This window comes from Netta rufina (assembly GCF_964035555.1).
Source record: "Netta rufina genome assembly, chromosome: Z".
In the NCBI taxonomy this organism is placed as follows: Eukaryota; Metazoa; Chordata; class Aves; order Anseriformes; family Anatidae; genus Netta; species Netta rufina.
The window spans coordinates 29,919,573-29,933,811 of NC_140126.1; the positions used below are offsets into that span (position 1 = coordinate 29,919,573).

The 14,239-nt window shown below is 40.3% G+C and overlaps 1 protein-coding gene across 7 annotated transcripts in view; it reads right to left on the minus strand.

Moving 5' to 3' along the window:
• The window catches only part of MPDZ (multiple PDZ domain crumbs cell polarity complex component), a 105,840-nt gene that overhangs the window by 73,732 nt on the left and 17,869 nt on the right, over positions 1 to 14,239 (minus strand). For 6 of the 7 annotated variants that reach the window (XM_084305242.1, XM_084305241.1, XM_084305238.1 and 3 more), the window contains exons 5-10: positions 13,322 to 13,461; positions 11,209 to 11,422; positions 8,855 to 8,983; positions 6,639 to 6,842; positions 3,638 to 3,752; positions 434 to 522 (exon numbers count right to left, since the gene is read on the minus strand). In XM_084305242.1, the coding sequence (XP_084161368.1) occupies positions 434 to 522; positions 3,638 to 3,752; positions 6,639 to 6,842; positions 8,855 to 8,983; positions 11,209 to 11,422; positions 13,322 to 13,461 (891 nt within the window). The remainder of the gene's footprint in view (positions 1 to 433; positions 523 to 3,637; positions 3,753 to 6,638; positions 6,843 to 8,854; positions 8,984 to 11,208; positions 11,423 to 13,321; positions 13,462 to 14,239) is intronic. The other variant, XM_084305239.1, reaches the window with a different exon arrangement.

Here is a 14,239-nt window from a genome sequence, read left to right on the forward strand (position 1 = left end):
CTAGGAGAGAGATCGTAATTTGTTAGTGCTGCCTTCACACAAATGCAAGTACAGATCTAAGACAGACTTAGATCTAAGATCTAAGCGTGGTTCCTTCATTTATGACCAAATTTTCATCAAAAAAGCAACATTTTATGCATGAAAATATTTTCTTCTTTCTCTGACCATTTAAAATTTTAATACCTTACTTGAAAAATAATTTTGAAAACAGTTGCTTAACTTGTATTAAACTTTGAAACTCTGCCTTATCAGTTTCAAAGCTCCTAAAAGGTAGCAAAATCAGAAACGTAATTTAATTGAATTCTCAGTCAAAAGACAACTCACCATCTCAACGCCAATCTTAAACGTTTTAAGTATTACATGAGCGCTCCTTCACAACTTGTATAAGTACAGAGCTTGGCAGAAAAGTATTTTTATTTCTTTGTTTACTTACAACTATAATTTGATCTCCCACGTGGATTCTGCCATCATGTTCAACAGCACTGCCTTTTGTAATGCTTTTCACAAAGATACCAGAAGGTTCTGGGATGGAAAGACAGAGTAAATAAATTTATTACAGAAACATTTTAAATAATGCAATAATCACCTACTAATGTCACCAGCCAAAGGAAAAAAAGAAAGAAAACCCAATCTTGAGGTAAAACAAGGAAAGAATCATCATGAATGTACATGCTTCCAGTAAAACATTCCTAAAGAATAAGTCTAATTAATGTCAGCTTGCATTACAGCCAATTTTACTCAAAATCTTACTACTCCAAATTTACGTTGTTTACTGCAAAGGAACAAAAAGTATTCTACTTTAATCTAATCTAAATGTTAAAAACAACACTGACAAAAAAAAGTCTTTCTTACACTTGGTTAGATTTAGAATTGCAGCGCAGAAAGTTCAGGTTGAGTGTACTAACCTAGTAAATTCTGTATTTTCTATGTACTTCATAATTGCTTAAGAAGCTGTATGCTTAGATAAACAAACGGAGAAAATTATAAACTGGCAGGACTACAATGTTTGTTTGAACCAGCTCTTAACCACAGCTCTAAGACTATTTCATTCAATAGCAAAATAGGCACAAAAGCAAAACAAAAAAAAATCCAACCAACCAAACAAACAAACAAAAAAAACACACATATTTTAGACAACTACTGATTTTAAATCTGAAGGTACAAGCCGCATATAAAAACATCTACAGAAGAAAAAAAAAATCAATTTGAGAAAAAGCACTGTGCAATTTGAAATAACTTCAGCTAAGGAAAGGGAAAATATCTGGATTTCCAACATTGTTATTCACATTATTATACATAAAGAAAAATATTAGCATGAACTGCCATGAAATCAGGTCTGATGGTCACAAGCCTGTTTTGTTTGTTTCGGAAACTTTAACAGAATCCCATTCCACTCAACAAATGTTCCGGCTCTCACTAACAAGTAGAATCACAGAATAGGTTGCCCAAAGCCCCATCCAGCCCGGTCTTGAACAACTCCAGGGATAGGGCATCCACAACTTCTCCAGGCTGTGCCAGTGCCTCACCATCCTCTGAGTGAAGGACTTCTTCCTAATATCTAAAATACTGTTTTTTAGTTTAAAACCTTTCTTCCTTGTCCTACTATTACACTCCCTGACAAATAGTCCCTCCCCAGCTTTCCTGTAAGCCCCCTTAAGCCCTTAGGTAATGGAAGGCCTCCATAAGGTCTCACCAGAGCCTTCTCTTCTCCAGGCTGAACAACCCCAACTCCCACAGCCTGTCTTCACATGAAAGGTGTTCTAGACCTCTGACCATCCTCATGGCTATCTTCTGGACTCGATGCAACAGGTCCATGTCCTCCTTGTGCTGGGGGCCCCAGAGCTGAACGCAGTACTCCAGGTGAGGTCTCACAAGAGCAGAGCAGAGGGGGAGAATCCCCTCCCTCTCCCTGCCAGCCATGCTGCTTTTGATGCAGCCCCGCATACAGTTTGCTTTCTGGGCTGCAAGTGCACACTGCCGGCTCATGCTGAGTTTCTCAACAACAACACCCCCAGGTTTTTCTCCTCAGGGCTGCTCTCAATCCACTTTCCACTCAGCCTGTATTTGTGTTTGGCATTGCCTCAGCCCAGATGCAGGACATCGCACTCAGAGTACTTCCAATGGGAAGATAAAGCATGAAAAAATGGGTTCTAAGAGCTGTCAAGATACACCAGTGTCTACACAGACATGAAGACTCATTTTTTACTTGGCCTTGATATGACAAATCTTAGCAAGGAGTAGATTATCTTGAGTGTCATCACGCAGCACTTGCAGGGCAAGCAGGTGATCAGGCCCAGTCAGCATGGGTTTATGAAAGGCATGTCCTGCATGATGAACCTGATCTCCTTCTATGACAAAGTGACACGCTGGGTGGACGAGGGAAAGGCTGTGGATGTGGTCTACCTTGACTTCAGCAAGGCTTTTGACACTGTTTCCCACAGCATTCTCCTCAAGAAACTGGCTGCTCGTGGCTTGGACTGGCGCACGCTTCGTTGGGTTAGAAACTGGCTGGATAGCTGGGCCCAAAGAGTTGTGGTGAATGCAGTCAAATCCAGTTGGAGGCCAGTCACTAGTGGCATCCCTTAAGGGCTCAGTACTGGGGCCAGTCCTCTTTAATATCTTTATTGATGATTTGGATGAGGGGATCGAGTGCACCCTCAGTAAGTTCGCAGATGACACCAAGGTAGGTGCATGTGTTAATCTGCTCGAGGGTAGGAAGGCTCTGCAGGAGGATCTGGATGGACTGAGGCCAACTGTACAAAGTTCAGCAAGGCCAAGTGCCGGGTCCTGCACCTGGGGCATAACAACCCCAAGCAGAGCTATAGGCTGGGAGATGAGTGGTTAGAAAGCTGCCTGGCAGAGAAGAACCTGGGAGTGATGGTGGATAGTCGGCTGAATATGAGCCAGCGGTGTGCTCAGGTGGCCAAGAAGGCCAACGGCATCCTGGCTTGTATCAGGAACACTGTGACCAGCAGGGCTAGGGAGGTGATCGTCCCCCTGTACTCAGCTCTGGTGAGGCCGCACCTCGAGTACTGTGTTCAGTTTTGGGCCCCTCGCTACAAGAAGGACATCGAGGTGCTTGAGCGGGTGCAGAGAAGGGCGACGAAGCTGGTGAGGGGCCTGGAGAACAAGTCCTACGAGGAGCGGCTGAGGGAGCTGGGCTTGTTCAGCCTGGAGAAGAGGAGGCTCAGGGGCGACCTTATCGCTCTCTATAGGTACCTCAAGGGAGGCTGTAGCGAGGTGGGGGTTGGTCTGTTCTCCCACGTGCCTGGTGACAGGACGAGGGGGAATGGGCTTAAGTTGAGCCAGGGGAGTTTTAGGTTAGATGTTAGGAAGAACTTCTTTACTGAAAGGGTTGTTAGACATTGCAACAGGCTGCCCAGGGAAGTGGTGGAGTCACCATCCCTGGAAGTCTTCAAAAGACGTTTAGATGTAGAGCTTAGCGACATGGTTTAGTGGGGACTGCTAGCGTTAGGTCAGAGGTTGGACTCGATGATCTTGAGGTCTCTTCCAACCTAGAAATTCTGTGATTCTGTGAGATACTATAGCAAAACTAAATTACATGCATTCAAATTTAAAGCAACTACACCATAGTACATAATAAATTGTTTAGTAGATCACAGAAATCTATCATTACCTGATGTTTTGTCTCCAATGTAACCAGCAATAGTTATTCCTAATCCCTGGATGTTTTTAGTGAGTTCTACATTAAATTTCTCCCCATCTTCACAATTATCAACAGAAGCATCCACCTAATAAGAAAAGTATAGTTAGAAAGAAAGTGTGTTGTTTTTTAAAAAAGGTCCACCACACACTTTCATGTCATTAACATTGATCTGTAAAGTTAGACATAAATTTAAAAAAAAAAAAAAAAAAAAAAGAGTACCAACTTTGCTTCTGCTCTTATTTGGTATTCAGCAGAGATATACACATAGATAACATTCCTAACTGTAAAGTAATGCAGACCATGCCTTCTCCATCCCAGTGCCCCTGGGATACTACTCTCCAGCCAATAAAGTCATGTGATGAGAGAAATGACTGGTGGAAGTTGAACAAATTTAACAATAAACATCTTGTACAGTAAGTTACACAAACCGTGCATAAATACTATTATACATACCTTACTGCCCTTCTGGTACTTCCTAAGAACCAATTTTGGACTGTTGTGTTCTTAAAAAATTATAATAATCAAAATTATATTATGTATTCTATTTGTTTTAATTCTTGTTGAATAAGTATAGCTATTTTTCCCTATGCATACCAAGCTTAAAACTTAACAAAAGCTGTTTCTACTGAGGAAATTATTTTTCTTGTTTTTGAAAGACTTAAAATTTCTTTTTTAGCAAGTAGCAATTATCCTTCCAGCTAGCTAAACAATGACAACCTTCAATAACACCTACTACAGCACTCTGAATTTCAATAACAAAGAATTTTAGGGTAAAGAATTCATTTACTTATTGTTAATGAAAATATCTATTACAGGAGGATACATATTAAATTCCCATTTTAACAATATTGCTTTTGTATTAACAGAAAAAATAATCAACACTAAAAACTTATTTTTCCAATAAATTTTAATCTTTCAGCTGTCTAAAATGTGTACTTACTAGCCAATTCCATAGCTACTACGGATACATATATGATTTCACATAGAACCATAGAATCATTTAGATTGGAACATAAAAACCTTCAATTTCATTGTATTTATATGGACATCAGTACTTACACACGTATTTGAAATGAGCATTTATAAATATAGTATAAATCTATGATGAAATTGCTATACTCTGTTTTTTTTTTGCTTCTTCTACATGACAAAAAAACAACAGCTAATATCTGTAAAGTGCCAATATGGAAACCAAGCAGATATCATCTAAACCCACATTGACTATTTGAGTAAAATAAAAGCTACTTGAGAAAAAAAAAAAAAAAAAAAAGTGCGGGTGGGGAGAGAAAGAATACTTCAAGAGAGCTACAATGCTAAAAATCTGCTCCAATTTCAGTAACATCATCACTTTTTACAGGAAATATATCTACATTGAACAGGATGAGAAATGCCAATTTTGGAGAAGCATTCTGCTCTTACTGAATGTCAAGGGCCTCACATATTCTTTAGCCACCATATATTTTCTAGAAAGAAACAGACAAACAAAGCTGTATCAGTCATCATCTTCACTCGATTCATGTTTAACACCCAAATCCATATTACGGAGGTTGCAGTATCATTAACTGAATGTTCACTCCATGAATGAGACTTTGTGCAGGCAAACATAGGTTAAAAACAGTGTGCCTTCTGCCAGAAGTGGCATACGAGTGACAGGGTATTTTTAAACAACGGAAATGAAAAGGAAGGTGGCAAAAAAAGACAGTTTTTGCTTCTTGTGGGCTTTGAAGTTTTTTCTTGTTACTAGAAATTCCACAATCCTGCAACTGGCCCTTAAAATCTCATCACATAGCCTCAGAAAGGCAAACAAAATACACACAGACAAATTATCATATTCAGCTTTCCTTCAGAAATTGCTACATCACAGGTCATGCACTGATCCTTTTATCTGAAATATAGGCAGGGTCTCATGCCTCAGTACTGTAGAGACACAAAACCACCACTCTCTCCTCTCAGATACTCAGAAAAGACTCAGTGTGCATGTTAACAGTAATTTTCTTAGTTAGCCTGATAAACACAACAGATGGGATGAACACATCTGTTTCTTTCCCACATATACCACTACAAGGAACAAAGGCAAAACACTGGTAATCATGCAAGAAATTGTTAAAGGCTTCTTATTAGGGATATACCTGAAATGCACTTTGTAGAATACGTCTAGAAAAAACAACAGGAAAAAGAAAATGAAAAATTCTTTGCAATGCATAAATGTTATCTACTTGTAGGCCCCAAAGCATACGACACAATACTACTGTTCCTTACTTCCCTGAAAACAGGCTTTGCAGCAAATGTGGGAATGACCTATATCATTGAGGTTCTGAGGGGACAAAGCTAATGCTGAGAGCTGTAGCTGGGAGTTGTAGAGGAGTCATAGCTAGTCTGAGGAGTAACAACACTACAGAGTATAATCATCAGCAAGGGAATAATGGTAGCAGCTGGTTTTCTTTGGAAAATGACTAGTAAATGAGCAATGTCAGGTGATGCAGGAAAGAGGCAGCTTCTGTGTGGTGGCTGGCACAGAGAAGAACTGTCTGATGGACGGCTGCAATGATATAGAAATAAGTGCTCCTGGAGAGTAAAAGGGTAAGTGGACAGAGAAATGCTGAAGAAACAGCATGCTATGTCTCAAGAAAATATTACACGGACTCTGCTATTCCTGAAGTATCACTGCATAATTATAAGCAAGTCAAAGGGTAAATCAACCCAGACATATGACCTTAATAACTTCTAATCCCAAGCCCGGATCCCAGAAGACCTCAAGCATGTAGCTCCTTGCACTGTGGACTGACAGCATTTAACGCTTCCCACAGTATAAGATAAAAAAAAAATAACACTACTACATATGAAAATGTTGAATTCTGAGAACATAAGCATGAAAGACATTTGAACAGCTGTAAAAAGAAAATGAAGTCTAAAGTAAAAGTTTAGCAAAAGTTAAGTGTATTTATTATATATTAACTTATATATTGCTTACCTGCTTCTCTGGTGTCGAGATAGGTATTGGAGTACCTGGTGGGACTGCTGGTGGAGGTGGCTCCTCAACAGGACCTCTTGCAATTACCAGTTTCACTCGATTTCCACACTGCCTTAGAACTTGCGCCACCTGCTCACTGCTCATTCCAGCCAAGTCAGTATCACCAATTTTCAAGATGTGGTCTCCACTACACAGTCTCCCATGCTGGAAGAAGAGTAATAATGAAAAAAATTAGTAAAATCCTGCAACTTCTTCCATAAATCATACAAATAGAAAATGACTACATGGTCTTAGTTACTTTTAATATATATGAAGTAGGTGACTTTTTTTGAATGCCACATCAACACCCTGACAGTATGGAGAAGACAAATATGTTGCCTAAGAGCATATTACTTTTACTAAAAATTTCCCCAGAAATATCCTGGACATCATTTTTTCAAGGAAAGTCACTGGGATGTGAAAAAAATACACATAGTTATGGTTACTACCTACTAATATTTAACAGCTGTATGTAGTTTAGAGAATTTCAGGTTTCATTTCCAAACACAGCTTAAAAATGTACACTCAGATTTATGCTTGTTTAAAAAATGGCCCACAAGATTAACCATAACTTCAAAATAAAATACATTTCTCTCTTAGCGTGATTCACGTAGTTATATCACCTTACACTCATAGCTATTTAGGTTTACTCTCCTATTTATTTTACCAATAGAAAAGCTTCACAGAAATTTAGCCCACAGGAAAAGCATTAATGTCTGGAAAATTAATCTATCTGCTCATGGACAGGTTTGAAATGGCCTGTGATGACCAATTTCACTTCTGAGCCCTTCAGGCATGAACAAAGGCAGTCTCACGGGCTGTGTCAAGAAGCAGACACATGAGCCCAGATGCCTGTTTCAACCTCAAGTAAGTGAAGCTGATGCATCATTCTTTCTAACAGTTGTAGTGGGTTTACGTGGCAAGGTTTTGGTAGCAGGGGGCCATAGGGGCGGTTTCTGTGAGAAGGATCTAGAAGCTGCCCCATGTTTGGTAAGGGCCCCACTGCTGACCAGAGCCGAGCCAATAAGCAATGTTGTTTTGCGCCTCTGTGAGAGCATATTTAAGACAGGGAAAAAACGCTGCGCCACACAGCAGCTGGGAGAGTGAGAGGAGTGAGGAACAGCCTTGCAGGCGCCAAGGTCAGTGCAGAAGGAGGGGGAGAGGTGCTCCAGGCGCCGGAGCAGAAGTCCCCTGCAGCCTGTGGTGAGGATCATGGTGAAGCAGGATGTCCCCCTGCAGCCCATGGAGTACCACGGTGGAACAGGGTTCCACGCTGCAGCCCGTGGAGGAGACCACGCAGGAGCAGGTGACCTGGCAGGAGCTGCTGCCCATAGGGGACCCATGTTGGAGCATTTTGCTCCTGAGAGATGGACCCCGTGGTACAGACCCATATCTGGAGCAGTTCTGGAAGAGCTGCTGCCTGTGGGAAGGCCACGCCGGATCAGTTCATCAAGGACTGCATCCCGTGGGTGGGACCCCACAGCACAGGGGACGAGAGTGACCGAGAAGGAGCGGCAGAGAAGAAGTGCTGTAGACTGACCATAACCCCCATTCCCCCATTCCTCTGCACCGCTCGGGGGGAGGAGGTGGAAGAGGGTGGAAGAGGTGGGGGAAGGTTTTCGGTTTCTTTCCTTTGTTTCTCACTTCTCTAGCTTGTTAGTAATAAGCAATAAATCTTACTGTCTCCCTATGCCGAGTTTGTTTTGCCCATTACAATAATTACTGCATGATCTCCTTGTCCTTATCTCAACCATTGAGCCCTTTTCACATATTTTCTCCCTGTTCCTCTTTGAGGAGGAGGAGTGAGAGAGCGGCTGTGGTGGAGCTCGGCTGCCCACTCGAGCGGAACCACCACAACTGTATGGGCAGAGGAGGTAAACAGACTGGTCCCTCCTTAGATCACAACAAGTATATTCATGAAAGAATTAGGAATCTAAAGGCATCGGCACCACACAGATATAACGTAACAGTTTGGAAAAAGTCATTTGGAGCCTAACCCAACTGGTACAATAAAATGCACTCCACTAAACACTACATTAATGAGGATAGATTTCATTACTTGCTCTCTCATTTTTATATTTAGAGGAAAAAAGCTAGCATTATTCAGCATGAATATAAAAGTAAAGTTTAACTTCACACTATACAGAATGGTAAACAGAAGGTTAAGTTGAATTTACCTGATCAGCTACCCCTCCTGGGAGGATGGTTTTAACAATCACTCCAGTTGACTTTCCTCCAACAATCCCAAATCCCAAACCTGAGCCATCATTCACCAACTCAATGGTCTCCACGTGCTGCCAGTGAACCTCAAAGGAATAAACATTACATTTGCATGTGATTAAAATAAGTACGTATGTATTAAAATTTGCAAAGTATTTTCTCTTCTTTCTTGGGTGAGTTTTTAAATAAAGACACGTAGACTACAGGCAGGTATGTGGGACCTTTTCAACTGTTATTATTACATGTAAGATTACATAATATTTAGTAATAAATTGCTCATCTCTAACAGCTGTACCTCCTCTTGAAAGAATCAGATGTGTGTAGAGAAGAAAGCAGAATAGAACAAAATAGAACAGTTGGAAGAGACATTCAAAGATCATCTAGTCCAACTGCCAGACCGCTTCAGGGCCAACCAGAGGTTAAAACACATTAATGAGGGTATTATCCAAATGCCTCTTGAACAACAACAGGCTTGGGGCATCAACCATCTTTCGATGAAGCCTATTCCAATGTTTGACCACCCTCACAGTGAAGATTTTATTCATAATGTCCAGTCTGAAACTTCCCTGGAGCAGCTTTGTGCCATTCCCACATACTCTGACATCAGTTAAGTGTGTTTAGCCTTTCAACCTGATTGCTGAAAGAATGTATGCAACAACCTATGATTGTCCACCTCCATGACTCATTTCAGTCAGTAAGAAAAATAGCACTTCTGGGAAATCTTGCAGAAATGTAAAATAAAATCTTCAGATGTGTACATGTTCATGCTGGCAATTATAACAAAGCACAGCAGAAAGCATAAACCCCATTCAGAGGTTGAGACTGAAAGCAGCGTTAGACATTGTGAGCTATACATTAGCAGAAGTGTAATGAACAACAGTTTCTGCGTTGTCTGACGTCAACAGCATTGGAATGAAATAACTTTGACTATAGGCTTCATTTTTGTGGCAGACATAAATGCTCTAAAAGAAAGACAAATAGTAGTTCATATGGTACAGTACTGAGCAGATGAGTAGAGTTTTCATGATATTGTTTAGTGTAAGAACAAATCACATCATAAACTCGTCTAAAATTTAAAACCACAGTTGGTACTCCACCAGGCAGGACCTCAAAAATAAGTCACTAGTTTGGAGTAAATCAAGGTGCTGCAAATTTAAAGCCCTGTAGTATTTGTTTGGGTATCCACAGTCTTAACATAAACCAAGGACAATAAAGCAATGCCCTAAGGAAAAAGAATGCCTTAAGATAAGCTGCTTTCCACCAGCAACTGAAAGCTTAATGAACAAGACAAATAGAAAAGATATGCATAAGAAAAAACAGAAGGACCTAGGACAGGTTTAAAAGGAACATTTTTTTCAAGAGGCAGATGCTGTTCAGAAAATACAGAGGTAGTCACATAAAGAAAATAAGTATGTAACAGGAAAATTGCAAGAATGTAGGCCTTTTCTATGTGCTGACAGGGAAGGTTAAGCTCATCAGCAACATCTCCGTAAAACTAATTTCAGAATTACTATTTTCTTATGTCACCAAATGTTTTACGTTAATGGATAAAATGAACACTAAAATGGTTTCTTTTTTCCAGGCTGATCATTCCATATACCGCCAACTTTAGACCACCCTGAAGAAGAGACAGATAACTGAACAATGAAACACACAGGAACCAAAGATAGGTTGTATAACCCCAGGGGAAGCAAAAACGTATCAGCCATTACATGAGGAAGACACCAGGAAGAGAAAAGCATGCGTAATATTACCATGCTTCTGAGCTAACTTCTCTTCAACTAGATGTGCAAAAGCTTTCAAAAGAAAGAAAATGTAGCAGAACTGCTTTCTATAGGTCCTATAGTGCATACCCAGGCATGGCATTTTGATGGCTCCCTGTTGCTTTATGTGAGAGTAACTGCTAAAAAGACAACTGAGGAGTAAACAGAGAAGCACCCTTTCAGCTGGTAGTGCAAATCAGACTGTAATTCCTCAAAAATGTCTGCACACCCAAGCAGAAGTAAAGAAAGAAAAAGATCCTGTTTACTACTAACTCAAAATTGAGCTTTACAATGTAAGACAAATAGGTTCTATTTGCACTGGTGGACAGAGTTTGGTGATGGGAAGAATGAATATGGCCAACATCGAGATACAAGCAGCAAGGCTTAATATTTTCTACTCTTTGTATGGGACAAAGTGAAACAAATATGTGGAAGAAAAATCTCTAGAACTGTGAAGGAAATATACATACAAGTTACAAAAAGTGTCTCAATACAGAAAGCACATACATGCCCAAAACGGAATAAACATACGTTTGGGGTATACTCACCGGGTTGGAATGGGCTGAAACTGTGCTAGCAGCAGAAGGAGACCGGGAAACTACAGGACTTATGAGCTGAGGGAAACTGCCTCTGGCCACGACTAGCTGGACGTTATCTTTTGCTTTCTGTAGGATGCTGATAGCCTGTTGATGTGTAATTGTCTGATCAAGGGCTTGTCCATTAATAGCAAGGATTTGATCTGCTTCCTTCAGCTTTCCATCTCTGTCACATATGTATAAACAGGGAAGGGGGATGACAAAAACAAAAAAATCAAGAGAGTGTTGCCAGAGAAATTACAGTATTTTGACAATTTTCCAATACTTTTAATATCCTGTTCTGTATTCACCCACTTTTTAATCTTTCCCTGCAGTTTTGCTGAAAGGAGCTGATGTGGCACCCTGATGATTGCTTCCTTTGAAGCTAATCCTACTGCCACTCTCCCCTGGCTGCTACCCCCTAGCTAGCCTTCTTCTCCGTGTACCCCCATCTGAGACTAAGCACATTAGGCCTCAGTCATTCCCAACCATAACCAACCATAGCCTGGGAACTTATGTTTATTCTTGACTTTGAGTCTCTTGCTTAACAGACCAAGTGCTTTATTTTGTTCAGTGCGCCCATTCTGAATATTTATTGAACTGAAGAATGGAACACATTTCCATCAAGATGTTACGGAAACTAATTTTGCTTTGCACAACCCCCCCCCCCTCCTCCTTTTGGGGGGGGGAGGGGGGGGTAAGCTGAGAGAGAAACAGAAAGAAAATGATACAAAAGATCCCTTTTAAATGAGAAAAAAAAATAAGGTTTGAATAAATTACAGAATAATACTTCACTTCCTGACAAAGGAAATACTGCTGTAGAATTACATACTGAGCCTTTCCCCAGACCTACTTCAAAGGAACTGTATGAAGCCTAAACAGACAAGTTATCCTCTACCTTTTCCACCCTTCTATTACTTCCACAACAAACCAGCAAGAACTCTGAAGTCATGCCTTTAGTATCCCGAAGTGGCAGTACTTTACAAAGCAAACAGCAGCAACAAAAATAAGGCTCCCTATTATATCAGCTTCTACACCTGTAGTGTAGAAGCCAAGGTACTCAGTATCTTTCAGGAAAAACACTATTCTGCCTTAACCAATAATATTTTACTTGTGAACTTGAACTGTTTTTCAGAGTGCTTTGGAAGATTTATTATTGCTGGGCCCTTTCTGATATATGAGTCCTGTAACAGTTGTTGAATAGTTCTCTTCTTGCCAGCAAGTCAGGCAGGACTTGATTCACTGAAGATAGGTCTCAACTCCTTGGAATATGAGGAGCAAAAGTCACTTGGAAGGGAGTGGGGGGCTAAGGGGAAATGAGGAGAAGGGAAAAGAGGGATTTAGGCAATTTAAAAAGATACTGTAATGACATATAGCAGCAAAATGATCCAGCCATCCCCCATGACATGCAGAGTACACCACGAAGCACCTCTGACCAGGATCCCAATCAGCAAATCTGAACAGAGTGATATACCCCACTGAGTCTGCCATGAACCAGTATCGCTGCCATTCACCAATGAGTTTGCTCACTAGGAATCAGTGGAATCAGAACTAAAGTCTAAACCATACTGTCAACAAGCTATTGTTATCACCGAGTTTCTGATAACACCAAGTACTTCTTTTTAATAGTCCACAGACTTCAGGTCAAGCCTCGCTTGAGTTAAAAGATAGATTTCTTACACGTGTATAACAGAGCCCTACTCCACAACCAACCCTTTTAATTGCAATGGATTTCTTAGGATAAAGTTATTTTTTCAGTGTAATCAAGGATGCCAACACCTGTATTTTAGTTTTTAAAGCCATGACATAGAACTGTAGCCTCTCTCTTTTCCCTGTTGAAAGGGAGAGACTACAAGAAAACCACAAAGAAATTACTTCTGAGTAAAATTCAAGCACAAATCATACAGCACTCTATTCCAAAATTACAAAAGCTGCTCTTGTGAGTTATTTTAAACCTGGTAGGACACATGGCATATAATAAAAGCAAAGAACACTCTTGTACGACAAATACAATAGCAATAACACCACTAAATCACAGCGTCATGTTAACATTTGGTACAGAAAAATATTCCAGTAGTATTCTTACCGATGTGCCACACTTCCCTCCTGGATTTCTTGCACAAATATTCCCAGTTCTCCCCTGTTTTCACTCTTGAGTCCCACAACACTGAAGCCCAGACCACCACTTACAGGTTTAATTAGCTCAATTGTCTCAACAAGACGACCCTGTTTGGCAGAAGAAAAGTGGATGAATATTAAAAATGTCAAAAAGCAGCATTAATGAGTGTGGTAAACAGCTTGGTAAATAAGTTTCCAACTTTATTTCTAGAGCTGTGCAAGGCTACACAAGCTGATAACTGAAATATAGTTCTTCAGTGCTCCTTTCTAGCTATCATATAGAAAGCTAGCAATTACAAAAGATTTGAGAGACAAAGGTTTCTTTAGAAAGGGTTCCTTAGATCAGAAGAGGAAAACCAGAAAAAAATCAGCTAAATGAGTGCAGGATCATTAGTGACAAGACTAAGATACAAAGGTCTACAAAGTTGGCCTGTACCCTCTGAAATTTTGATGCCAAAAAGAAATGAGGATGAATTCCAAAAAGAGGAAAAAGTAGAACTGTGCAAAAGTGTTTCCAGAAGAACAGCTGAGGGCTTCCTATAGCAAGCTCTATTAAAGGTTAATTAGAAAAATGCTAAAATACATGCCTGTCTATTCTCAGCCCCAGCCACTGAAGGGACTCACACTACTTTTGTCTACCACAGAAAAGTAGTAAGATTACAGAACAATGCACAGTAAGCCCAAAAAGGAATTTTTTGTCTTATTTCCAATGAAGCAGCACACCTAGGCTTCATAAATGATGTAGACAAAAACATGCTTTGACAAAGCATCTCCTGCATGCACACATCAGTCCTGCAATGAGCCCAGAAAGATAATGGCATGCAGATCTATGAGTGTCACACTGCCCAACTAAAGACAGTATCAGCAGCAACAACATCAAGGATAG